The 26,545-nt window shown below is 49.8% G+C and overlaps 1 protein-coding gene across 5 annotated transcripts in view; it reads left to right on the forward strand.

Moving 5' to 3' along the window:
- The first annotated feature begins 1,425 nt into the window (after positions 1–1,425).
- LOC119973366 (pendrin-like) overlaps positions 1,426–26,545 on the forward strand; it is a 73,625-nt gene continuing 48,505 nt past the window's right edge. The window contains exons 1-3 of one of the 5 annotated variants that reach the window (XM_038811347.1): positions 1,426–1,583; positions 1,885–1,961; positions 23,818–24,001. In XM_038811347.1, the coding sequence (XP_038667275.1) occupies positions 1,910–1,961; positions 23,818–24,001 (236 nt within the window). In that variant the 5' untranslated portion in view covers positions 1,426–1,583; positions 1,885–1,909. Of the gene's footprint in view, positions 1,584–1,753; positions 1,962–11,153; positions 11,353–11,397; positions 11,427–23,174; positions 23,306–23,817; positions 24,002–26,545 lie in introns of those variants that run through there. The other 4 variants (XM_038811348.1, XM_038811351.1, XM_038811349.1 and 1 more) reach the window with 4 other exon arrangements.

Genomic DNA, 26,545 nt, shown 5'->3' on the forward strand with positions numbered 1-26,545 from the left:
CACACTCAAAGTGGCCTGAGGTGGTTGTAATGAAGTCGACCATGGCAGACTATTGAGATATTCGATGAAATCTTTGCAGATTGTGAGCAACAATGAGCTACAGTTTACAGCACAAGCATTCGAAGAGTACTTGAAGATGTGTGGAGTTCAAAGTATTAAGTGAGCACCTTACCACCCATCTACAAATGGTTTGTCAAGTCTTTGAAACACACACTGAAGGCCTCAAAAGACCAAGGTTCACTTCAGCGCTGTGTGAACTTGTTTTTTGCAACATGCCAAAATACGACACATGCAATATTCTTATTGCAATACACAAAGTTCACCAGCTTTGCTATTCATGAAATGGAAGTTGAGGACTACCTTTGATTTACTCTTGCCAGCGGAGACATCTGACAGAGTAGAATTAAACCAACAATCACAGATCTTGAGAAAGTAACTCAAAAAAGTGCAATTTTAACAGGACAACCAGTGTTAGCATGCAGCTACACCAGCAAAGAGAAGTGAATCCCTGTGATGGTTTCGGCTCAGACTGGTCCAATATCCTACATGGTTGAAACAACAGACAAACTAATGTGTAACTTCTCATTCATCTACAGTTGAAGAGATTGCATCGGAAGTGCATATGTAGGTTATTGTAGTTGTGTGCAATGTTTGTTTAAGATCTGAGTCATGTGGCATGCGTGACATCATCGGCTACTTCGTTGGTTCTGGGGGGTCTGGTGCCAAACCTTGTACAGTGAAGACGTATTTAATAAACCTCTGATAATCTTGCGTCAAACCCATGTGCTTCTGCAATCGTATTTCATTTGTACTGTTGGTCTAAAGCTACAACTATCACCATCTTCCAACTCAGGGATGGACAATAAATGCTGGTTTTATCAGTGATGTTGACATTGCATGAATAAATTAAATTAATGCTAGATTGATCCTTGATCACCAGAATAGGCAAACAGGGAGGGGATACCCGGCTTGGGGTAGGTCAACCAGTAAGACAATTAACTTGGAGGCTAATATACTCTCTTCAATTAAAAAAGGCAAACCACTTTTGAAGAACAAATTAATTCAAGATTTTCCTTCTTGATTGCAAAAAAAGAATTAGCCTGCAAAATGTAGACTGGGCATTGGAAACAGTCTTTGGAAACTTGTGGGCTTTATCCATAAGAAATGAACACATTCTTCTTATTCATCGCTATTAGCAAGCATAATCCATCAAATAGATTTGTTAACTATGGCGTTATTGAAACCTGCCTACTAACGAGCTATTTTTACCGATCCATATATTGAGGTGAAAGACAAAAGAAAGTTCTCATGGCAGAAGAGTTCAATGCTCAATGAGGTTCAAACCAAAGAATGTTGTTGAACCAGTTTAGGATACAGCGACTGCACCAGTGGAATTTCTATCCACCCCTTCTTGAAAAAGTAAGATCCTGTTGTCTTCCTCAACTTTACAAAGATATATTGTTACAAGCTCCTTGTTCTTCTCACTTGTCTTGCTGAACGAAAAGTTGGAGTAGATGAGCAACCCTGGGCACCTGGATTGACCCTGGAACAACTGAACTCAGTAAGCCGAACATCAGTTTCAGGTACAAAACTCTACCTTTTTATAACTCTGTTCCCTCCCCTCTGCTTCCATGGTTGACTAAAGACCAACATCAAACATCCAAACTGAAATTTGAGGACAGTGTGTATGTGTATATATATAAATATATATATACACGTGTATATATATATGGAAGGCACACAGCTATGTGTTGCTGTACAGGTCTCTGTTACACTATTGATTTGCAGTGAGGTAGATTATGAGTGGAAACAACCTGTGTGCTGCAAATCAGTAAACTCTGTATGTTTCTGCTAAATCTTATTCTATTCATTATTTAATTTCAGAGCAAATAAATACTCTGAAATTTATATGGACCAGATAGATGCTGCATTACATTACGGTGACACCACAGAGAGTCAAGGTACAGTCATGTTATTTACATGGTTTGACAAAGCGGAGGGGGGAGGGTATTGTTACTTTACCTGCCATGCAACTAAAATAGAAGTGACACTAGTCTTGTAATATCTAAATATTGTGCTGAAAATTAATTTAATGTAAATAAGAAATTGATAGACAATTTTAAAATTATTTTATTGATGTCCTGTAAAAAAGAAAGCACATTAGAGATAGTGCACACATATAGAAATGTACTCTTCAATTGTTTTGATACGCTACTTGCACAGTCATGTTTAATGCTGTAAACTAAGACATTAAGAATATTTGATCCTGTAAATTAAGAAAGTTTTAATGTTTTGTACTGGAAGGTAAATTGTTAAGACAATATAGTATATGTGTCTCCATCTGTAAAACAAAAACATGATTTTCCAAACTTCTTCTTTCTATTACCAGTGATGCTAATTCTACGTTAAATAACTCCCACTATGTCACCATAGCCATTTGAGTTTAAACAGTAAATTGGACAGGCAAGTTGAGTGATCCTGGTTTCGCCTGATAACCACACTTTTCGGTAAAGGTTACTGAATTGCGATCAGGATTGGGAAATTGCTGTTTAACTTTCTTCTCTTCCCTAGCCTATTGTCACTGCAGGGGGCAACTTGTTTCCACCCAATTGCTGCCCCTGCAAACTGAAATCATTAAATGCAGCACGTGACAAGGATTCACGTTTGGAGCTTCTCAATTGAGCTAATGCTACATATGGAAATAGTGAAAGGCTGATTGAGGCAAGGAACTATGCTTACTTTGCTTAATTTTAATCAGAATATTGAGATATAATTTGTTTTATTATTAATGCAGTGCATAATCATTCTAGTGGTCTACTCGTGCATTTTACTGTACGTTTATTTTTCCATGGGTTGGCAGAGAGGTTTGCTGGGGGCATGTGGGGGGCCTCAAATATTCTTCCTGCCCAGGATGCCCAAGAATTCTTAATCTGGCTCGAAAAGCACTCTTGCCTACTAACTGATCGGGGAGCTCGTTTTATTTTAACTTCTGATTATTCATGGTAATCAGTATTGCACCCAACCAGGGTCAAAACAGCTACACCTTCAAGATGCAAACACACAAATTATTAGCATATTGTAAGATTTCTAGCATGAAATTTTAAAAATGCAATCATACAGCAACAGTGCATATTTATAAGGCACTTCATTTATGCAGAGGTTCACAGAGTGCTTTACAATAAGTCATGAGAGGTGGCACAGTGGTTAGCACATGCTGCCTCACAGCGCTAGGGAACCGGGTTCGATTCCAACATCGGGTGACTGTCTGTGTGGAGCTTGTACATCCTCCCCATGTCTGCGTGGGTTTCCTCCGGGTGCTCCGGTTTCCTCTCACAGTCCAAAGGTGTGCAGGTTAAGTAGATTGGCTATGCAAAATTGCCCCTTAGGGTGGGGTTGTAGGAATAGGGCGGGGAATTGGACCTATGTGGGGTGGTCTTTCGAAGGGTCGATGCAGACTCGATGGGCCAAATGGCCTCCTTCTGCACTGTAGGGCTTCTATGATTTACTTTAGAAATTAGAAGAAAATACCAAGAAAACTTGGACCTCTGGAGCATCAAAAAAACTGAAGCCCTACTCGAGGACTGGAGATTAGTGACTATTAACTTGATGTTCAGGAAAAAAGGGAGATATAAAACTGCTTGATTTATATGACATGACTATAATGCCATAAGGAATAGTCTGCTTGGATTTAGAAGGATAGTTAATTCCTCACAACTTAGAGTCCTTGCACAGACACAATGGCTAGGTGGCATCCTTCTGTGCCATAAATCATGTTTCAATGACAAGTTATCCAGTAAGCGTAGTTTACTTGAGGTTTCAGGCTGCATGGATAAGAATTACATATTACAAAGGTTACGGTTCCAAAATGAATTGCAAATTAATTAGTTTAATTGGAAACTCTATTGGTAATAGAAAATGGAGAAAGTTCTGTTTGACTGGCATGTGGTCTTGCTCAAGAGTTTGGTTATGACAACTGCATCAGTGTTGAGCAGAGTACTTCTAATTGTATAACCTTCATCAGTGATGGCCATCTATGTAACTAGGTGACAAATATAAAGGAAGTAAGCAGCAACAAAATGATGTACTTCAGAATTTGACAGAGTCTAATCTTGACTTATTAAGGACTTGATTGGGGATCATTAATAAGGATGGCGCTTATTATGGTGAAATTCTGCAGTTTTCATTCCTAAAGTCTTCCCTTGACTCAGCCCAACTTAGTAATTTTTACCCAGTTTTATGAGAAACACCGGACATGATAAGATGAGAGCAAACAAGGTTATTTGTGAAAAGGAAAAGATTACATGACACCATACAGGGTGTAGTGGCAGGCAGAACTTATTAAAAACACATCAAATAAAGACATTTTACCATAATTGCGAACTGCATAATTCTCCTAATGTTAAAACAAATATTCTTTGGCATTCCAACAGTTTGAAATATATGCTTTTAGAAGTCATGTGATCTGGCTTTGGATTAGGATCCTCTGCATTTCCCATGAAATGCACAGGGCATATTTTGTACATGTGCAAGCATGCATCATGGTGTAATTTCACGAGCATACATACAGACATTGGCATGTCAGCTACAACCCTCACTAACTTCTACAGAAGCACTATTCTTTCTGGCTGTATCACAGCTTGGTATGTGTGGTGAATGTAATATGATAATTCACACTATGTCTTTGGAAGCGCAGTAGCGTTATCCGACCACTAGGGGGAGTAGCTCTGGGAATGCTCAGGAGCTTGTACAGGGCTCCACCCTTGGCTCCGCCCACGACTCCTCCCCCTAGTGCTGCTGTATAAATACCCTTGTCCAGAGTCAGCCTACAGTTCACTGAGAGTTCATCAACGGGTAACAGGCTGGCTCTGTAGTAAGTCGATTAAAGCCTAGTTCATATCGGAAACACGTGTCTGGTGAATTGATGGTTCCATCAATTTAATCGACTTAAGAACAGTCAAGATCGATCATGGAATCAGCCCTCAAGCCTGGACGCCTGGAACTCGACCCGCTGGGTGCAGAGGCTAAAGAAATCTTCTCCCACGGGCTGCGGTGCTTCAAGGCCTACCTGGCAGAAGCGAGCACAGCCAAAACGACAGAGGAACAGAAGTTGAGTCTACTGCACGCGAGGGTGAGCCACAGAATCTCTACACAACTAAACTCGGCCGGGTCATATACTGCAGCGCTAGCAGTACTCGATGTGAGGCCCATTAACGAAGTTTACGCACGCCATGTGTTCACGACGCGCCGCCTGCGGCCTACAGAATCACTCGCCGAATTTCTAAGGGAACTCAATAATTTGTCCAATGACTGTAATTATCAAGCGGTTAACGCGGCTGAACACAGAGAACTTGCTGTACGTGATGTTTTTGTAGCGGGCCTCAGGTCTAATTATGTGCGCCAACGATTGCTGGAAAAGGGGGCCTAAGACTTAGAAACAACTGTGGAAGCTGCTACCATGATGGAGGTCTCCTTCCGCAGCCTTAACTCGTTCCCCGCGGACCCCGCGACCCAATCATGGGCCCCCGACCAGTGGCTCCCCCAGGCCTGTGCTACGCGGCCGCCCAGCAACCATGCTGCCCCAGCCAGACACTATGCTGCTCCAGCCAGCCACTATGCTGCTCCAGCCAGCCACTATGCTGCTCCAGCCAGCCGCTATGCTCCAGCCAGCCGCTATACTGCTCCAGCCAGCCACTATGCTGCTCCAGCCAGCCACTATGCTGCTCCAGCCAGCCACTATGCTGCCCCAGCCAGCCACTATGCTGCTCCAGCCTGCCATTTCTGTGGCCAGAACCAGCACCCGCGGCAGCACTGCCTGGCCTGCAACTCGACCTGCAGCAGCTGCGGGGGAAAGGCCATTACGCAAGAGTGTGCCTCGCTAAAAGGGCCCCTGCTTCCAGCTCCCCAGCGACACGAAATAATCGCTCCCCTCACCCGCAGGCCCGCGGGGCCCGAAACGCTGCGGCCTATGTCCCGACTCCGCCCCCTCCAGCCACGTGTGATCCATGGGGGCCGCCATCTTGGCAAACCTCCACCACACAGCCGGCCACGTGCAACTCATGGGGGCCGCCATCTTGGACGCCATCTTCCTCGCCGCCCGCCACGTGCGATCCACCGGCCCGACCTGCATCTCCGCGCTCGAACAACTTATCGGAAGAATACGACTATGAACTCAGAGGGCAGTCATCACGGGGCCACTCCAGCACAGCTGATCAAGCCGCCGACTACCCGCAACTCAGCGCAGTCACTCTGGACCAATCACGCCCGAAGCATCTGTGAAATTCGATGGCAGAGATCCATATCAACAGGTACAAAACGCCATGCCTCTTCGACTCCGGGAGCACTGAGAGCTTCATACATCCAGACCTGGTAAGACGCTGTTCACTCCCCGGTTTCCCCGTGCAGCAAACTATCTCGCTCGCTTCAGGCTCCCATTCTATCAAGATCCAGGGGCGCACCGCCGCGACACTCACAATCCGAGGCGCTAGCTACTCAAAATTCAAACTCTACGTTTTGCCCGAACTCTGCGTGCCACTCTTATTAGGCCTAGACTTTCAATGTAACCTCAAGAGCCTCACCCTCAGCTTTGGCTGGCCCCTGCCCCCACTCACTATCTGCAGCCTCGCTCACTATCTGCAGCCTCGCTACGCTGTAAATCCCCCCCCCCCCCCTCTCTTCGCCAATCTCACAAAGGACTGTAAACCCGTAGCCACTCGTAGCAGGCGGTATAGCCTGCAGGATAGGGTATTTATCAGAGCAGAGGTCCGAAGGCTTCTCAGTGAGGGGATTATAGAGGCCAGCAATAGTCCCTGGAGAGCTCAGGTGGTGGTCGCTAAGACCGGGGAAAAATTCCACATGGTTGTCGACCACAGTCAGACCATAAATAGATTTACGCTCCTCGACGCGTATCCCCTCCCCAGGATTGCAGACATGGTAAACCAGATCGCCCAGTACCGGCTCTTTTCCACGGTGGATCTGAAGTCTGCAAACCACCAGCTCCCAATCCGCCCGGAGGACCGCCACTACACAGCATTCGAGGCCTATGGCCGCCTCTTCCATTTCCTCCGGGTCCCTTTCGGCGTCACTAATGGGGTCTCGGTGTTCCAACGAGCAATGGACCGAATGGTGGACCAGTACGGGCTGCGGGCCACGTTTCCGTACTTGGACAATGTCACCATCTGCGGCTATGACCAGCAGGACCACGACGCCAACCTCCACCGTTTTCTCCAGACGGCACAGAAACTGAATCTCACGTATAACAAGGAGAAATGCGTTTTCCGCACAACCAGACTAGCCATCCTCGGCTATGTCGTGGAAAACGGAGTCCTGGGCCCAGACCGTATGCGCCCCCTCTTAGGACTCCCCCTCCCCCATTGCCCCAAGGCCCTCAAATTGTGCTTGGGTTTCTTTTCCTACTACGCCCAGTGGGTCCCTCAATATGCGGACAAAGTCCGCCCATTCTTTAGGGCCACACAATTTCCCCTGTCAGCCGAGGCACGCCAGGCCTTCGACGGCACCAAGGAGGACATCGCCAAAGCGGTCATGCGGGCGGTGGATGAATCCACTCCATTTCAGGTAGAGAGCGACGCCTCAGAGGTAGCTCTTGCAGCCACGTTAAATCAGGCAGGGAGACCAGTCGCATTTTTCTCCCGTACCCTCTTTGCTTCAGAACTCCGACACTCCTCAGTCGAGAAAGAAGCACAAGCCATTGTGGAGGCTATCCGTTACTGGAGGCACTACCTCGCAGACAGGAGGTTCACCCTCATCACCGACCAAAGATCGGTTGCCTTCATGTTCGACAACTCGCAAAGGGGCAAAATTAAAAACGACCAAATTCTGAGGTGGAGGATCGAACTCTCCACCTACAATTACGACATTAAGTATCGACCCGGGAAACTCAATGAGCCTCCGGATGCCCTATCCCGCGGGACATGCGCCAGCGCGCAGATTGACCGATTGAAAGTCATCCACAATGACCTCTGCCACCCGGGGGTCACCCGGCTTGCCCACTACATCAGGGCCCGAAACCTGCCTTTCTCCAACGAGGAGGTAAAAGCGGTCACCAGGGACTGCCCGATCCACGCGGAGTGCAAACCGCACTTCTATAGACCAGACGGGGCCCACCTGGTCAAGGCTTCTAGGCCCTTTGAACGCCTCGCGATTGATTTCAAAGGGCCACTCCCCTCAACTAACAAGAACGTTTACTTTTTAAACGTCGTAGACGAGTTCTCCCGCTTTTCATTCGCTATCCCGTGCCCCGACATGACCTCCCACACAGTCATTAGGCCCTGCATAGCATCTTCACCCTGTTTGGTTTTCCCAGCTACGTACACAGCGACCGGGGTTCGTCCTTCATGAGCGACGAGCTGCGTCAGTACCTGCTCGACAAGGGCATTGCCTCGAGCAGGACTACCAGCTACATCCCCAGGGGAAATGGGCAGGTGGAGAGGGAGAACGCGACGGTCTGGAAGACCGTCCTACTGACCCTCCGGTCTAGAAAGCTCCCAAGTCTCCCAGTGGCAGGAAGTCCTCCCAGACGCGCTTCACGCTATTAGGTCCCTTTTGTGCACAGCGACCAATCAGACCCCTCACGAGAGGCTCTTCATTTTTTTGCAGGGGCACTACCACGGGGATCTCACTTCCGGCATGGCTGAGGACACCGGGCCCCGTACTTCTGAGGAAACATGTCAGGGCGCACAAAACCGACCCCCTTGTTGAAAAGGTGCGCCTGCTCCACTCCAACCCCCAGTACGCATTCGTCGAGTTCCCTGACGGCCGTCAGGACACGGTATCCCTCCGGGATCTGGCACCCGCCGGATCCAGCGCCCCCTCTACCCCCACAGAAGGACCCCTCACCCTAAACCCCATGCTGCCGCCCCCGAGCCCGCGAGCTCGCTCCACCAGTTCCGCACACCCGGGCCGGCCAGCCCCCAGCGCCCCCAGTCCCCGGTCGAACCAGGAGAGTATGAAGCTCGGATACAACCCTCCTTGGAGTCCGCCATCGTACCCCAGCACACAACACCCATCCAGCCACAAGCAAGAGGCTGCAACCCCGGTGCTCCGCAGATCACAACGGACAATTCGACCACCGGACAGACTGACGTTGTAGACCACCACCCCCGCCAGACTTGATTTTTTTTGCAGGGGGTGAATGTGGTGAATGTAATATGATAATTCACACTATGTCTTTGTAAGCGTAGTAGCGTTATCCGACCACTAGGGGGAGTAGCTGTGGGAATGCTTAGGAGCTTGTACAGGGCTCCACCCTTGGCTCCGCCCACGACTCCTCCCCCTAGTGCTGCTGTATAAATACCCTTGTCCAGAGTCAGCCTGCAGTTCACTGAGAGTTCATCAACGGGTAACAGGCTGGCTCTGTAGTAAGTCGATTAAAGCCTAGATTCATAGATGAGGAGGTGGCCGGAAGGGTCCGGGGGTGTATAGAGAGATACCTCAAGGCCAATGATAACGGGGAGGTTCGGGTGGGGACGGTCTGGGAGGCATTGAAGGCGGTGATGAGGGGGGAATTGATCTCCATCCGAACCCATAGGGAGAGGGGGGAGCAGAGGGAAAGGGAAAGACTGATAGGGGAGATGGTGCAGGTGGATAGGAGATATGCGGAGGCCCCAGAGGAGGGATTGCTGGGGGAGAGGCGTAGCCTTCAGGCCAGATTTGACCTACTGACGACCAGAAAGGCGGAAGCTCAGTGGAGGAAAGCACAGGGGGCGCTGTATGCATATGGGGAGAAGGCGAGCAGGATGCTGGCGCACCAGCTCCGGAAGCGAGATGCGGCCAGGGAGATTGGGGGAGTGATGGATAGAGCTGGGAAGGTGGTGCGGAGGGGGGTAGATGTCAATGGGGTCTTCAGGGACTTCTATGGGGAAGTGTACCGGTCTGAACCCCCGGTGGAGGGGGGTGGAATGGGGCGCTTCTTGGACAAGTTGCGATTCCCGAGGGTGGAAGAGGAGCAGGTGCCTCTTGGTGGGATCCAGGGTCGAGCCAGGCTGGGGACTCGCAATTTTTGGGGTTGCAGTGGAGCCGGGAGTGCAGGAGGCGATAGAGGCCGGTGTTCTGGCCTTTGCGTCCCTAGTAGCCCGGCAGAGGATCTTGCTCCAATGGAAGGATGCGAGGCCCCCAACCATGGAGGCCTGGATCTCTGATATGGCGGGGTTCATTAAATTGGAGAGGGTGAAATTTGCCCTGAGGGGATCAGTACAAGGGTTTTTCAGGCGGTGGCAGCCTTTTCTGGACTTCCTGGCGGAAAGGTAGGGAAATAGGCCGGTAGCAGCAGCAACCCGGGGGGGGGGGGGGGGGGGGGGGGGGGGGTAAGGATTGGGGGGAGGGAGAACTGTGCACATGGGTTTGTGGAGGGTGCTATCTCTCTCTTTTTTGTTTTTTTCTTTTTCTTTGTTTTTGTTCTTTCCTTTTGTTTGAAGTTGCTCTTGAAGCTGGGGGGGGGGGTATTGTTCATGGGGTGTTACCGCGGTTGTATGTTAATAGAGTTAAGATGTTTATATTTTGTATTTTGTAAAAATTTCAATAAAAATTATTTTAAAAAAAAGCCTAGATTCATATCGGAAACACGTGTCTGGTGAATTGATGGTTCCATCAATATGGAGCCTGCTCTGCCCAAGACCGCAGGAAACTACAAAAGGTTGTGAATGTAGCCCAGTTCATCATGCAAACCAGCCTCCCATCCGTTGACTCTATTTATAATTCCCGCTGCCTCAGAATAATTAAGGACCCCACACACCCCGGACATACTCTCTTCCACCTTCTTCCATCAGGAAAAAGATACCAAAGTTTGAGGTCACGTACCAGCCGACTCAAGAACAGCTTCTTCCCTACTGGCATCAGACTTTTGAATGGATCCACCTCGTATTAAGTTGATCTTTTCTCTTGTAACTATAACATATTCTGCAGTATCTCCTTCCTTCCCTATGTACGGTCTGCATTGTTTGTACAGCACGCAAGAAACAATACTTTTCACTCTATACTAATACATGTGACAATAATAAATCAAATTAAATCAAAGACAAAACCAGTTTCAGATGATGATTCAAGAGCCAGTGATCTTGTGAAATGCAGTCTATTTTGGGCACGTATGAGTGTGCATCATGGTGTAATCTCACAAGCATACATACAGACAAAACCAGTTTTGCATCGATTCAAGAGCCAGCAGCCTTACGATTGTGATGACATGGTTCACAATTACTTCGTGGTGCCACATTTCTATCCACAAATCATCTTAAGAGAGACAGCTTCTGCATTAGAAGGAAATCTGGTCATAATACAAATTATTGCGGTGAAGCAAGGATAATCACTTGATTGGTGCTCCTCACACACCTCATCAACAAGGTAAAAAGATTTAAAAACCTTGATCAGCAAACGAGTGGCATTCGAGGCTGGGAGAATCATGTCGGACAAGCGGGGTAGGTACATAATGGTGAGTGGGAAGCTGGAGGAGGTGCGAGTGGTACTTGTGAACATATATGCTCCAAATTGGGACGACGTGGAATTTATGAGGCTGGTGTTAGGTAAGATCCCAGACTTAGAGTCACGTAAACTGATCATGGAGAGGACTTCAACACAGTCATTGATCCGGAATTGGACCGGTCAATGTCCAGGACAGGGAGGAGGCCGGCTGCGGCAAAGGAATTGAAGGGTTTTATGGAACAGATGGGGGGGTGTAGACACATGGGAGGTTTGTACAGCCAAGGACAAAGGAGTTTTCCTTTTTTTCTCATGTCCACAAGGTATACTCTCACATCGACTTTTTGTTCTAAGCAAGGCGCTAATACCAAAGGTGGTGGATACTGAGTATTCGGCTATTGCAGTGTCGGATCATACCCCGCACTGGGTGGATCTACAGGTTAGTGTGCAGAGAGGGCAACGCCCGCTGTGGAGACTGGATGTGGGGTTGCTAGCGGATGAGGCCGTTTGTGGGAGGGTTAACAAGTCCATCCAGAACTACCTGGAAACAAACGATACGGGGGAGGTCTCTGCAGCGACGGTCTGGGAAGCTTTGAAGGCAGTAGTGAGAAGGGAATTAATCTCGATACGGGCCCACAGGGAAAAGGTGGAACAGGCTGAGAGGGATATATTAGTGGAGGAAATATTCCAGGTGGACAGGAGATACTCGGAGGCCTCGGATGCAGGGCTCCTGAGGGAGCGGCGGAGGTTACAGGTGGAGTTTGGGCTGTTGACCACAGGGAAAGCAGTGGAACAGTTGAGGGAGGCAAGGAGGGTGACCTATGAGTACGGGGAAAAGGCAAGCAGAATGTTGGCGCACCAGCTCAGGAAAAGAGAGGCTGCCAGGGAGATAGGTAGAGTAAAGAGTAGAGACTGTCATACGGTACTGGACCCAGTGGGGGTGAACGAGGTGTTTCAGGATTATTATAGTAAATTGTATGAGTCAGAACCCCCAGCTGGAGTGGAGGAGATGAGGCAATTTCTAAATTAGTTGAGGTTCCCGAGTGTGGAGAAGGACCTGGTGGAGAAGCTGGGGGCCCCAACTGAGTTTGCGGAAATGATAAAGGGGCTGGAGGGCATGCAGTCGGGCAAGGCCCCGGGACCTGCCGGTTACCCACTGGAATTCTATAAGAAGTTTTCAGAGATATTGAGCCCACTGCTGTTGAGGACATTTAACGAAGCAAGAGAGAAGGGAGTCCTCCCCCCAACAATGTCGCAGGCCTCGATTTTATTTCATTGATCCTAAAACGGGAGAAGGATCCGGAGCAATGCGAGTCACACAGACCGATTCTCTACTGAATGTGGATGCCAAACTGCTGGCTAAGATACTGGCCACAAGGATAGAGGACTGTGTCCCGGGGGTGATAGGGGAAGACCAGTCGGGATTTGTTAAGGGCAGGCAACTTAAGGCCAATGTTCGAAGGCTTCTAAATGTTATTATGATGTCCTCAGAAGGAGGGGTGGCGGAGGTGGTGGTAGCGATGGATGCAGAGAAGGCTTTGATTGGGTGGAGTGGAACTATTTAGGGGAGGCGCTGGGAAGGTTTGGGTTTGGTGAGGGCTTTATCGACTGGGTGCAGTTGCTCTATCGGGCACCAGTAGCGAGTGTGCGTATGAAAAGGCTGAGTTGGGGTATTTTAAACTACACCGAGGGAAGAGGCAAGGGTGCCCCCTCTCCCCGTTACTGTTTGCTCTGGCCATAGAGCCTTTGGCCATGGTGTTAAGAGCCTCTAGGAACTGGAAAGGGCTGGTTTGGGGGCGGGGGGGGGGGGGGGGGGGGGGGGGGGGGGGGGGTGGAGCACCAGCTCTCGATCTACGCAGATGACTTGCTCTTGTACATTTTGGACTTATTGGAGGGGATGGGGGAAATAATGCGAATCTTGGGGAAAGTTGGCAGTTTTTTGTGGTATAAATTGAACATGGAGAAGAGCGGGATGTTTGTGATCCAGGCAAAACGGCAGAAAAAGAGACTGGGAGAGGTGCTGCTTAGAATGGTAGGGAAGAGCTTTCGATATCTGGGAATCCAGTTGACCCGGGAATGGGAGGCACTGCACAAGTTAAACCTATCCCGGTTGGTAGATCTGGGGCTGGTTTAGCACACTGGGCTAAATCGCTGGCTTTTAAAGCAGACCAAGGCAGGCCAGCAGCACGGTTCAATTCCTGTACCTGCCTCCCCGAACAGGCGCCAGAATGTGGCGACTAGGGGGCTTTTCACAGTACCTTAATTGAAGCCTACTTGTGATAAGCAATTTTCATTTCATTTAATTTCATTTTCATCAAATGGAAGGGGACTTTAAGAGATGGGACATGTTCCCGCAATCACTGGCGAGGAGGGTACAGACCGTGAAGATGATGGTCCTCCCCAGATTTCTATTTGTCTTTCAATGCCTCCCCATCTTCAACCCTAAGGCCTTTTTCAAGCGGGTGAATAAGATTATTTTGGGCTTTGTGTGGGCGAGTAAAACCCCGCGCGTGAAGAAAGTGTTGCTGGAGCGCAGTCGGGGGGTGGGTGGGTTGGCGCTGCCGAACTTCTGCAATTACTACTGGGCGGCTAATATAGCCATGATTAGGAAGTGGGTAGTGGGGGAGGGGTCGGCATGGGAGCGGTGTCATGTAAAGACACCAGTCTGGGAGCATTGGTAACGGCACCTCTGCTGTTCTCACCAGCCCGATACTCCACAAGTCCGGTAGTAGTGGCGGCTCTGAGGATCTTTTTTTTCTTCTTTTTTTTATAAATTTAGAGTACCCAATTCATTTTTTCCAATTAAGGGGCAATTTAGTGTGGCCAATGCACCTAGCCTGCACATCTTTGAGTTGTGGTGGTGAAACCCACGCAAACACGGGGAGAATGTGCAAACTCCACAAGGACAGTGACCCAGGGCCGGGATCGAACCTAGGACCTCGGCGCCGTGAGGCTACAGGGCTAACCCACTTCCCACCGTGCTGCCTGGCTCTGAGGATCTGGGTGCAATGGAGGAGATATGAGAGTGGAGTGAGCATCGATTTGGACCCCGATTTATTATTTTTTTTTAAATAATTTTTATTGAAATTTTTCGATACAAACATTTACCCCTATTACATTTTAAATTATAACACCACAAGTCCCCCCTGGAAAAACCTCCCCACGCCCTCCCCCGCGCGCACCCCCCCACCCTCCCTCCCCCCCCCCCCCCCCCGCGCTATCAGTCTAGCAACCAAACCGTTTTTCCCTTTCTGCCGATGGCCTCGGGCAGTCATTGCCCGCGGCCCCCCGCTGACGTGCTCCCTTCGTTGCTATCCCCCCCCCCCTCCCCCCCCCCCCCCCCCCCTTTTCTCCCCGGGTTGCTGCTGTTCCGGCCTCCGGTTCCTATCTCTGATCCAGAAAGTCAAGGAAGGGCTGCCACCGCCGGAAGAACCCCTGTACCGACCCTCTCAGGGCAAATTTGATTCTTTCCAATTGGATGAAGCTTGCCATGTCGTTTAACCAGGTGTTAACGCTTGGTGGCCTTGTGTCTCTCCACTGAATCAAGATCCTTCTCCGAGCTACCAAGGACGCAAAGGCCAATATTCCGGCCTCCCTTGCCTCCTGTACTCCTGGCTCCACCCCAACCCCAAAAATCGCTAGCCCCCACCCTGGTTTGACCCTGGTTCCCACCACTCTCGATACCGTCCCCGCCACCCCCTCCCAGAACTCTTCCAGTGCCGGACACATCCAGAACATATGTACATGGTTCGCAGGGCTTCCCGAACACCTAACACACCTGTCCTCCCCCCCGAAGAACCGACTCATCCTAGTCCCCGTCATATGGGCTCTGTGCAGCACCTTAAATTGGATGAGGCTCAACCTTGCGCACGACGACGACGAATTGACCCTCTCTAGGGCATCCGCCCATGTCCCATCTTCTATCTGCTCTCCCAGCTCCGCTTCCCACTTGTCTTTCAGCTCCTCTATCGGTACCTGCTCCACCTCCTGCATTATTTTGTAGATGTCCGAGACCTTCCCTTCTCCGACCCAGGCCCCTGACAGCACCCTATCACTCGCCCCTCCATCGGGAAGCAAGGGGAATCCTTCCACCTGTCGTCTGGCAAATGCCTTCACCTGCAGGTATCTAAACGTGTTCCCCGGGGGGAGCTCAAACCTCTCCTCCAGCTCTCCCAGGCTTGCAAACCTCCCCTCTATGAACATGTCCCTCAGTTGCCTGATGCCCGCCCTGTGCCAGCTCTGGAATCCCCCGCCAGTGTTCCCCGGGACAAATCTGTGGTTCCCTCTCAGTGGCGCCGCCATCAGACCCCCCACTTCCCCCGTGTCGCCTCCACTGCCCCCAGATTTTAAGGGTGGCCGCCACTACCGGACTCGTGGTATACCTTGTGGGGGGGAGCGGCCATGGTGCCGTTACTAGCGCCCCCAGGCTTGTATTGCCGCAGGACGCCCTCTCCATACGTTTCCAAGCTGCCCCCTCCCCCTCCATCACCCACTTGCGCACCATCGATGCGTTCGCCGCCCAGTAGTATCCGGAAAGATTGGGTAGCGCTAATCCTCCACTGTCCCTACTCCGTTCCAAGAGAATCCTTCTCACTCTAGGGGTGCCATGCGCCCACACATAGCCCATAATGCTGCTAGTTACCTTCTTGAAGAAGGCCCTGAGGAGGAAGATGGGCAAGCACTGGAACAGAAACAAGAACCTCGGGAGGACCGTCATTTTGACTGACTGCACCCTCCCTGCTAGCGACAGCGGTACCATGTCCCACCTCTTGAACTCCTCCTCCATCTGCTCCACCAGCCTTGAAAAGTTCAGCTTGTGGAGGGTCCCCCAGTTCCTTGCCACCTGCACCCCCAAGTACCTGAAGCTCTTTACTGCTCTCCTAAAGGGGAGCCGCCCAATTCCCTCCCCCTGATCTCCCGGGTGTATCACAAAGACCTCACTTTTACCCACATTTAATTTATATCCCGAAAAGTCCCCAAACTCCGCTAGTATTTCCATTACCTCCGGCATTCCCCCTTCCGGATCCGCCACATACAACAACAAATCATCCGCATAGAGTGATACCCGATGCTCCTCCCCTCCCCTTGTCAGTCCTCTCCAACCCCCTGAACCCCTCAGTGCCATCGCCAACGGTTCGATCGCTAATGCAAATAGTAAGGGGGATAGGGGGCATCCCTGCCTGGTACCTCGATGGAGCCCAAAATACTCCGACCTCCTCCCGTTTGTAACCACACTCGCCATCGGGGCCGAATACAGCAGCTTCACCCACTTGATAAATCCCTCCCCAAACCCAAACCGTTCCAGCGTCTCCCACAGGTATTCCCACTCCACCCTATCGAATGCCTTCTCCGCATCCAGTGCTACCACTATCTCAGCCTCCCCCTCCACTGCTGGCATCATAATTACATTCAACAGCCTCCGGACATTTGTATTAAGTTGTCGTCCCTTTACGAAACCCGTCTGGTCCTCATGGATTACCCCTGGCACACAATCCTCTATTCTGGTTGCCAGGACCTTTGCCAACAGTTTGGCATCTACATTCAAGAGGGAGATAGGCCTATAGGACCCGCACTGTACAGGGTCTTTGTCCCGCTTCAGGATCAAGGAGATCAGGGCCTGTGACATTGTCGGGGGCAGAGCCCCCCCCTCTCGCGCCTCATTGAAGGCTCGCACCAGCACTGGACCCACCAAGTCCACATACTTCTTATAAAATTCCACCGGGAACCCATCCGGCCCCGGCGCCTTCCCCGCCTGCATCTGGCCTATCCCTTTAACTAGTTCCTGCAGCTCTATCGGCGCCCCCAGCCCCTCCACCCGTTCCTCCTGGACCTTTGGGAACCTCAATCTATCGAGGAAGTTCTCCATTCCCCCCCTCCTCCTGGGCGGCTCAGACCGGTACAATTCCCTGTAGAAATCCCTGAAGACCCCGTTCACCTCTTGCCCCTTCTGCACTACGTTCCCTCCCTTCTCTCTCACTCCCCCAATCTCTCTGGCTGCATCTCGCTTGCGCAGCTGGTGTGCTAGCATCCTGCTCGCCTTTTCCCCGTACTCATAGACCGCACCCTGTGCCCTTCTCCATTGCGTCTCCGCCTTCCTAGTGGTCAGTAGGTCAAACTGGGCCTGTAAACTGCGCCGCTCCCTCAACAGCCCCATCTCTGGTGTCTCCGCATATCTCCTGTCCACTTCTATAAGTTCCCCCACCAGTCTCTCCCTCTCCTGCCTCTCCTTCCTTTCTCTGTGTGCCCTTATGGAGATCAGCTCTCCTCTGATCACTGCTTTCAGTGCCTCCCAGACTACCCCCACCTTCACCTCGCCCATGTCGTTCGTGCCCAGATATCTCTCAATGCCCTTCCGGACCCTTCCGCACACCTCATCGTCCGCCAGCAGCCCCACATCCAGGCGCCACAGCGGGCGCTGGTCCCGTGCTTCCCCCAGTTCTACCTCTACCCAGTGTGGTGCATGGTCCGAAATCGCAATGGCTGAGTACTCCGTGTCCTGCACTCTCGAAATCAGCCCCCTGCTCAGTACAAAAAAGTCTATTCTGGAGTACACCCTGTGGACGTGGGAGAAAAAAGAATACTCCCTCGCCCTTGGCCTGCCAAATCTCCAAGGGTCTACCCCCCCATCTGCTCCATGAACCCCCTTAGTACCTCCGCCGCTGCCGGCCTCCTATTCGTCCTGGAACTCGATCTGTCCAGCCCAGGGTCGAGCACTGTGTTGAAGTCCCCCCCCATGATCAGGCCTCCTGCCTCCAGACCCGGAATGAGGCCCAACAGGCGCCTCATAAAACCCGCGTCATCCCAATTCGGGGCATATACATTTACCAGCACCACATTCTCTCCCTGCAGCCTACCCTTCACCATCACGTACCTACCCTCCTTATCTGCTACCACCTGCGCCGCCACGAACGACACCCTCTTTCCCACCAAAATCGCCACCCCCCGGTTCTTTGCGTCCAAGCCTGAGTGGAACACCTGTCCCACCCACCCCCTTCTCAGGCGCACCTGGTCTACTACTCTCAAGTGAGTCTCCTGCAACATTGCCACATCCGCCTGCAGTCCCTTTAGGTGTGAAAAAACCCTTGATCTCTTGACCGGTCCGTTCAGCCCCCTCACATTCCAAGTAATCAACCGGGTCGCGGAGCGACCCGTCCCTTTCCCCTGTCTATTAGCCATGTTCTGTCCCCTGTTCGCCCCGGGTCGACCCTCCCCTTCTGACCCGTTCCCCATGGCGATGGCCCCCCCCCCTCTCTCCTCCCGTTCTTCCCTTCCCGTCCTCAGCCTTTCCAGCAGCAACCCGGTATCCCCCCTAACCCCCCTTCCCCCCCCCCCCTCCCCCTGGCTAGGACCCCTCCTAGCCGCAGTGTATCCACCATCGTACTCCCGAGAGTCAGCTGGTTTTCGCTGACCCGGCTGCCCCTGCCACACTCCGACTCCTCCCGATGTGGGGGGGGGGGCCTCCCCCCCCCCTTGCCATCCCTCTCTGACTCCGCTTCAGCGCGGGAAAAGCCGCCATTGCTGGCCACACCCCACTCTTCTCTCCTCCCCCTTCCTCCGTCCCGCGCGCGGGAAACAGGGGAGAGCCCGCGCTTTCGCCCGGCCACACCCTACCCCGCCATCTTCAATTCCACCCCCGTCCCCATCCACACCGATAACAAAGCCCCCTTAAAACGAGAGGGAGAAAAAAGCGAAAAAGAAAACACGCATAACCCACTTGCTCCCCCCCCGTCCCGCCTCCCCAACTTAACAATATAACAATATAAATAACAAATCGCAAATAAATACATAAATACATAACTATGCCTGCATAACTAAATAACTAAATAACTACCCAATAATAACGTACTTAACCAACAGTAACCATAACCCTTAAAGAACAGATCAAAAAACAGTAAAAAAGCCCCCCCTACAACAACAATAATTTAGGGAAGTTGGCAACGGGAAGAGACACACAAAAAGGAACAAAGAAACCCCCCATAACACAAGTTTCAAAGAAACCAAACGATCCATCAACTTTAACCAAGTTCCGACCTGGCCTAAGAAAGACATGGGCCACTTGATCAGTCAAGGGTACTCGGGCGGCCTCGACCGCCGGCGTTCCCAAGTTCTAGTTCAGGTCCAGCTTTTCCTCCCGAACAAAAGTCCATGCCTCCTCTGGGGTCTCAAAGTAATGGTGCTGGTCCTTGTAGGTGACCCACAAGCGCGCTGGCTGCAGCATTCCAAACTTGATCCTTTTTGCGTGCAGCACCGCCTTCGTTCGGTTAAACCGGGCCCGCCGCTTTGCCACCTCCGCACTCCAGTCCTGATATATCCGCACCGTCGAATTCTCCCATTTGCTGCTTTTCTCCCTCTTGGCCCACCTCAGCACTTTCTCCCGATCGCAGAAACGCTGGAACCGCACCAGCACCGCCCTCGGGGGCTCGTTTGCCCTAGGCCGCCTAGCCATGACCCAATATGCTTCTTCCAGCTCCAGGGGCGATGGACCGGCCCCCTCTCCCATCAGGGAGCTCAACATCTCCGCTACATATTTTGGGAGATCAGGCCCCTCCAGGCCTTCTGCTAGGCCCAGGATCCTCAAGTTCTTCCGCCTCATTCGCGTGTCCAGCTCCTCAAAGCGGCTCTGCCATTTCAGGTGGAGTGCCTCGTGCACCTCCACCTTTCCCACGAGGACCGTGGCTTCCTCCTCCCTCACCGCCATCTCCTGCTGCAGCTCTCTTATCGACGCCTCTTGGGTCGCCTGGGCCCCCATCAGCCTTGTGGTCGTCGCGTTCATGGACTCTAAGAGTTCCACTTTCAGCTCCGTAAAACACCGGAGGAGAGCGGCCTGCTGCTCCTCCGCCCATTTTCTCCAATCTTCTAGTGCGCCACCGGCCGCCATTTTGGTCCTCTTCCCCCGCTTTTTTTGGGGAGCTGCTGCCGCTTTTTTTGTCGCCCCTCTCCGAGTACCGACCATAAGGTTGGTCTCACTCTCCTCAGGGAGCCTTCCCCCACCGGGATTCGTCTTTACAGTACCTTCGGGGCCCTCCAATCGGCCCTTAAACACCTTTGTCGCAGGAGCTGCCAAATGTGCGACTTAGCTGGTCATAGCCGCAACCGGAAGTCTCCGGACCCCGATTTATAACAACCACAGGTTTGTACCGGTAGGCTAGATGGCGGGTTCCGGAGGTGGCAGTGGGCAGGAATCAGAAGGATGATCTATTTATAGATGGGAGCTTTCCCAGCTTGAAAGCTTTGGAGGATAAATTTAAATTGCCACCAGGGAATGGTTTTAGGTATTTGCAGGTGCGAGACTTCCTGAGAAAGCAGGTGTCGGCCTTTCCGCTGCTGCCGCCACGGAGGATACAGAATAGAGTAGTTTCCAGTACTTGGGTGGGGGAGGGGAAGGTATCGGATATTTACCAGGAGCTTTCGGAGGCGGAGGAAATCCCAATGGAGGAGCTTAAGGGCAAGTGGGAGGACGAGCTAGGTGGAGATAGAGGCGGGACTGTGGGCGGATGCCCTGAGCAGGGTTAATACCTCCTCATCGTGCGCCAGGCTTAGCCTGATACAATTTAAGGCCATGCTCTGCAAGGACAGTGAATTCTAGTAACAGCAAAGACCTGAAGATATTACCTGAACAGCCAAGGCAGATTCAGTGAAGACACTTCCTCAAATATCTAAATCAAATTGGGCAAAGATATTTTCACATGTCACCTAGTGCAGATTCTACCTACAATACCATCAATGTTAAATTTGGAACAATGAACTCGAGATATTTTGAAAGCAGTTTAAGGGGTTGGTTTAGCACACTGGGCTAAATAGCTGGCTTTTAAAGCAGACCAAGGCAGGCCAGCAGCACGGTTCAATTCCCGTACCAGCCTCCCCGAACAGGCGCCTGAATTTAGCGACTGGGGCTTTTCACAGTAACTTAATTGAAGCCTACTTGTGACAATAAGTGATTTTAATTTTAATTTTTCATTTCATTTTAGGTGGAAATGGTTTTGATGTATAAATTAGTACTAACGATCGTTTGATTCACTATGCCATCTACAAGGTTCCATTACCACCTATAATTTATAATGACTAATAATAGGAAAATGTGATATAGCAGCAGAAAATGCTGGGATTAACTCAGCAGGTCTGGCAACATCTGTGGAGAGAGAAACAAAGATAACGTTTCAAGTCCATATCACCCTTCTGCAGGACTGGTTAGCACTGCTGCTTGACAGCTCCAGGGACCTGGATTCAATTCCAGCCTTGCGTGACTGTGTAAAGGCGTTTGCACATTCTTCCTGTGTCTGCGTGGGTTTCCTCTCACTGTCCAATGATGTGCAGGTTAGGTGGATTGGCCATGCCACATTGCCCCTTAGTGTCCAAAAGGTTCGTTCGGTGGGGTTATGGGGATAGGATGGGGGTGTGGGTCTAGGTAGACCCTCTTTCAGAGGGTTGGTGCAGATTCGATGGGCCGAATGGCCTCCTTCTGCACTGTGGTGGTTGAAACTCATCATAAACTCTGTAGAAGGGTCATGGAATGTTAACTGTTTCTCTCTTCACAGATGCTGCCAGACCTGCTGAGTTTATCCAACATCTGTGTTTTTTAAAAAGTATTTATTAGGACCGTCAATGTTACATCTATAACCCTGTTATATATTCGTAATTGAAGAATTTTACCAGTGCCTGTTTTCCCATTACACATATGCCCACAATTGCCTGTGTACATTTCTCAAACTCCAAGTACTGGGCGCGTTACCCTTGAGGATGTTTAAACCTTTGGGGGTAAAACTGTAGATGGTAGATCTGATGAAAGGCCATCGACCTGAAACGTTGACCACGTTTTCCTTCACTGCGGATGCTACCTGACCTGCCGAGCATTCCCGGGCTCTTCTTGTTTGGCTTTTATTTGAGCTTTTCTGGCATCCATGGTTGGTTGTGGTGTAATAATGTCTCTCTCTTTTGGGGGGGTTGTGGTTCAATAGTTTCTTTTTGAGGTGGGGGAGCTCCGGATTTAAGAAAGCAACACAAGGTTTCTCATTCTAAAAACAAAAAAAGTTAAAATGCAATTTGTCTTCAGCCAGCGGTTGGGAGTAAATATCTGCTGACCGACCCACCTTGCGTTTATTTGCGAGCGAGTTTCGGTCCTGAGACGCTCTCTCCCGTTCCGGAGCAGGCTGCCCTGTGTGTGTGTGTGTGTGCGCACAACATAAACAAAACGCAGAATATATAAACAGAGGAAAACTCGACCCTCTCAATGAAAGCTCGCAACACCACGGAAAGGTTCAAGACCGCACCGGTAAAATTGTTAAGTTTATAATCTCGCAAACGAATGTCGATTTTCAACACCGACCGATATAACACATTCGGATATCTACCGCGAGTTTCCAAGTTTACGATGTCAAAAAGAGTTCAGACGATTTCTCCTCATGTCCGCGATGGGGCTTTCTCTCAAACGCAATGTTTTATTTGACTGACGTTCTCACATATCGTTTGCGGAGGCTTTTTTTAAATCATTAACTATTTTTTTTTAAAGCCGTATATCCTCGGGAGTGAATTGGGTCGATGATCAGGGGGGAAAACACTTTTCAAACGTAGAAAAAAAAAATCTATTCGGAATTTTTTAAAAAGTAAGTGCCTCGGAGGGAAAACTTTTAACTATCTTTTTTTTTAAAAAAGGGGGCTGATCTTTCGCTGAGCGGTGGGGGTCACCGGGTGAGGAAGGGGGAACATCCACGTGTCCATTTTTTTTTGGGAAGGTTAGATAGTGGGTTTTTTAAAAAGCCTAAATCTTAGGTTTTTAAAAACGTGTTTATGGGTTTCACACCCAAGAACGAAGGACCAGGAGTTTCTACAGAGGGACGCGTGGACAATCCTGCAGAGTGTCAAGACTGTTAATTGTGGACGAGTTGGTTCTATTTGATTATCTGGGAGATAAAGAGCCCAATTGTGAAAAGCCCTCACAAACCTCCCACTCTTACGCGCTCTCTCGAGTTATTGCACACTTTCAGATCGGGCTTTTTTTCCGCATTTTTTTTTCCCTCTCCGCGTGTTATTTTATCCGGAAGAGCCGCTTTTATTTTTAAAAAAAAACTGCTGGAGAGAAGATGGCCCTTCCAAATGATCAGACTTTTTTGGAGTTTAAAATCGCCGCCTCTTCTCCCTCTCCGGTGAACAGACAATGCCTGAAGTGAATGTAATCTGGCGGGACATTATTGGTGTGTGTGTGTGTGTAGGGGGTGGCTTTACAATTGAGCAAATCGGGGCATATCTTTTGAGTGAAAGGAGAAGAACACCAGTTGGAAAAAAAATCCCTCGAGGTATTGCCGTGGAGTGAGATGTGTTGAGTGGTCCCTCCTTGGGACGGACGTCCGCGCTCATGGTTTGTTTTAACCAGACCGGGGTCACATTCTCTTTCAGTGTCCAGCCACCTGTTCGCCGAACAGGACAGCCTTGGGGTGACCGAAATGCCGACGGCGGAAAATGTCAACCACAACTACTTTGTGGCCCGTTCGGTTTACTCGGAAAACAGCTTCCTCGAGGAAAACGAGAAAAAGGAGAAAGTGCCCAAAACCATCCGTGACCGACTGGCCAAGAGGTGCAGGTGAGTGAAGGTTTCCCCGGCTCTCCAGACATATATACATACATACCCAGTAAGATCTCTCTCTCTCTCTGAGCCGCTTGTTATTGTGATGTATTTAAAACAGCGGTTTCCTGCTTCCTTTCAATTTAGCAGCAGTGCTGGCACGTCATCAATATTTGCCAGCCATGAGGTGAAACCGTTCAAAAATATGTATCACTGTCAATGGAAAAGAATATCCCTTTTAAGGGACCATTTCTTTGAGAGGCCACGCTTCCAACGGTCCAACATTGCAAATAAAATAAAACTCTAAAGAAAACAGGCTTTGGGATAGATACAAAGTACTAATTTTGAATCTCAGGCATCTCCTTTGCCTCCACAGGGTCTCCTTTTCATTTTCTTACTTGATCCCACCTGTCCTTTGACTGCTGCCTCCTTATTATGTTTCTAACATTACTTTATTAATCTATTTTCATATACTCCTTGGCTCTTTTGTTTCCTTTCAGCTACTTTCTGTATTCCGCTTGCTTCATGACTATTATGAGCCTGACATGTATTTCAGCCTCTGTTATTTTCTGTTTCATTTTTAATCTATATCCCCAGTCGTCATGTTTTGGTTTCCCTCCTTTCTCCCTCTTGGAAATGTGCTTAACTTGTATCTGAACCAATGCCTCTTTGCCGCTCATTGTTCACCTGCTGGCTCGACCTGGGGAAAATCCTCTTTCCACTCAGTGAAATTAGCAATCCTTCAGTTGAGTGTTTTTACATTTGAATGCAGCTTGTCATCTTCTATAACTACTTCAGACCTGTGACCAGTTTCCCAAATGCTTTCCCTTGGAGCCTGCTCTACTTGCCCCAGTTCATTACCTGGAACTATATTCAGCACTGCTTCCTTCCTCTATTGGGTTGAAACACAATGATGAAGGAAGTTCTCTTTTTTTTTACACATTTCAGGAATTCCTCTCCCCCCCCCCCCCCCCCCCCCCCCCCCCCCCCCCCCCCCCCCCCCCCCCCCCCCCCCCCCCCCCCCCCCCCCCCCCCCCCCCCCCCCCCCCCCCCCCCCCCCCCCCTCTGGTTTGCTAACGGATTCACCAAGAAATGGAACATCATCTTGAACATTTGGCTAACTGATAATGATGATATGGTAGTGAGTGTGCTCCAAAACAGAGCCATGGTGTTGCACATAATTCAGGAGAGAATCTTGAAGATCTTGATTAGAAAATACATGGGGCATCTGTCCCAACTCTTGATTATCATTTAGTACTTGTAGGTCCTGATAGATGCCAGCTTCCATCTGGATATAGACCTCTCTAAGACTATGTTGAGAATAGAAAAGATCGCTTCGGTCCCCCTTTTGTTACAAGGACAACAAAATCCCAATGTAGCTTAACCTGGTGACAAAAAATACATAGTTCATGTGAAAAAATTCTACCAGACTGAGATAGATGTGTGGTGAAGCAGTTGGCAAAGCTCTAGCCTGCAGTGATTTGCCACTGAATCCCTCACAAAGTCCCTACATTACAGAAGGAGGCTATTCATTGAGTCTGCATTGACTCTCTGCAAGAGCCTAGGTCCACTGCCTCATCCACCCTGCCCTATCCCTGTGACCCCAGCTAACCTGTACATCAAGGGGCAATTTAGCATGGCCAATCTACCTGCACATTTTTGGACTGTAGGAGGAAACCAGAGCACCCACTCAGACACTGGGAGAAAGTGCAAACTCCACACAGTTACCCAAGGTTGGAATCAAACCTAGGTCCATGGTGCTATGAGGCAGCAGTGCTAATCACTGTGCCACCTCACCTGGATCAAGGAGTTAATGTGCATGCCTGTTCCCATGACATTGGGCTTGGACACGTGGCATATTAGAGTGACTGGCAAAAGGAGGTTTTTCACCATACTGAAAACAAGCCTGATGAGGTAACTCTTAAGGATACATGCCTGATGATAGCAGTTTATAAGCAAATACATTCGTTGTAGCAGACCCGATATCTCCAGTGCTCTGTAATGACTGACTAGCTAGTGTGGCTCACAAATGGAATCTAGAGGGGTACAACATTCCTTTATGACATGAATGCTTCTGACATGGCTCTGGATAATCCTGCAAATCCAAACCTAACATAAAGGGCATCCTAGCTGGACAGGCAGCGGAAAGTGGCTCTGGTAAATTGTGCAGCCGTAACTGGTAATTCCAGATTAACTAACTGGGATGGGGTAGGGGTTGGGAAAGTGTAAGTGGGTTATACCCCTATCGGGGTGGTGGGGGCGTAGAATCAATCTAAGTGACTCACATGGGATGCTACATTTCACAGTAGCTTGAAACGGATACTTGTACTTGGCCCGTAAACAGCCTATTTTAAACATTATGAAGAAAAAGTTCTCAAGAAAAATAAGGAAATTATAATACAAGAAGCATTTTGTTTATGAAGCTTAGCGATAGAACATTGGAAAATAGCTAAAACTTTATGCTCCACATGAATTACAAAAAGGTTTCAGATAGGATGAAAGAATAGGCCATTCAACCTACTTAGCATACTGCACACTTCAATAAGATCATGGCTCATCTTT

Source organism: Scyliorhinus canicula, chromosome 11 (genome assembly GCF_902713615.1).
Source record: "Scyliorhinus canicula chromosome 11, sScyCan1.1, whole genome shotgun sequence".
Lineage (NCBI taxonomy): Eukaryota > Metazoa > Chordata > Chondrichthyes > Carcharhiniformes > Scyliorhinidae > Scyliorhinus > Scyliorhinus canicula.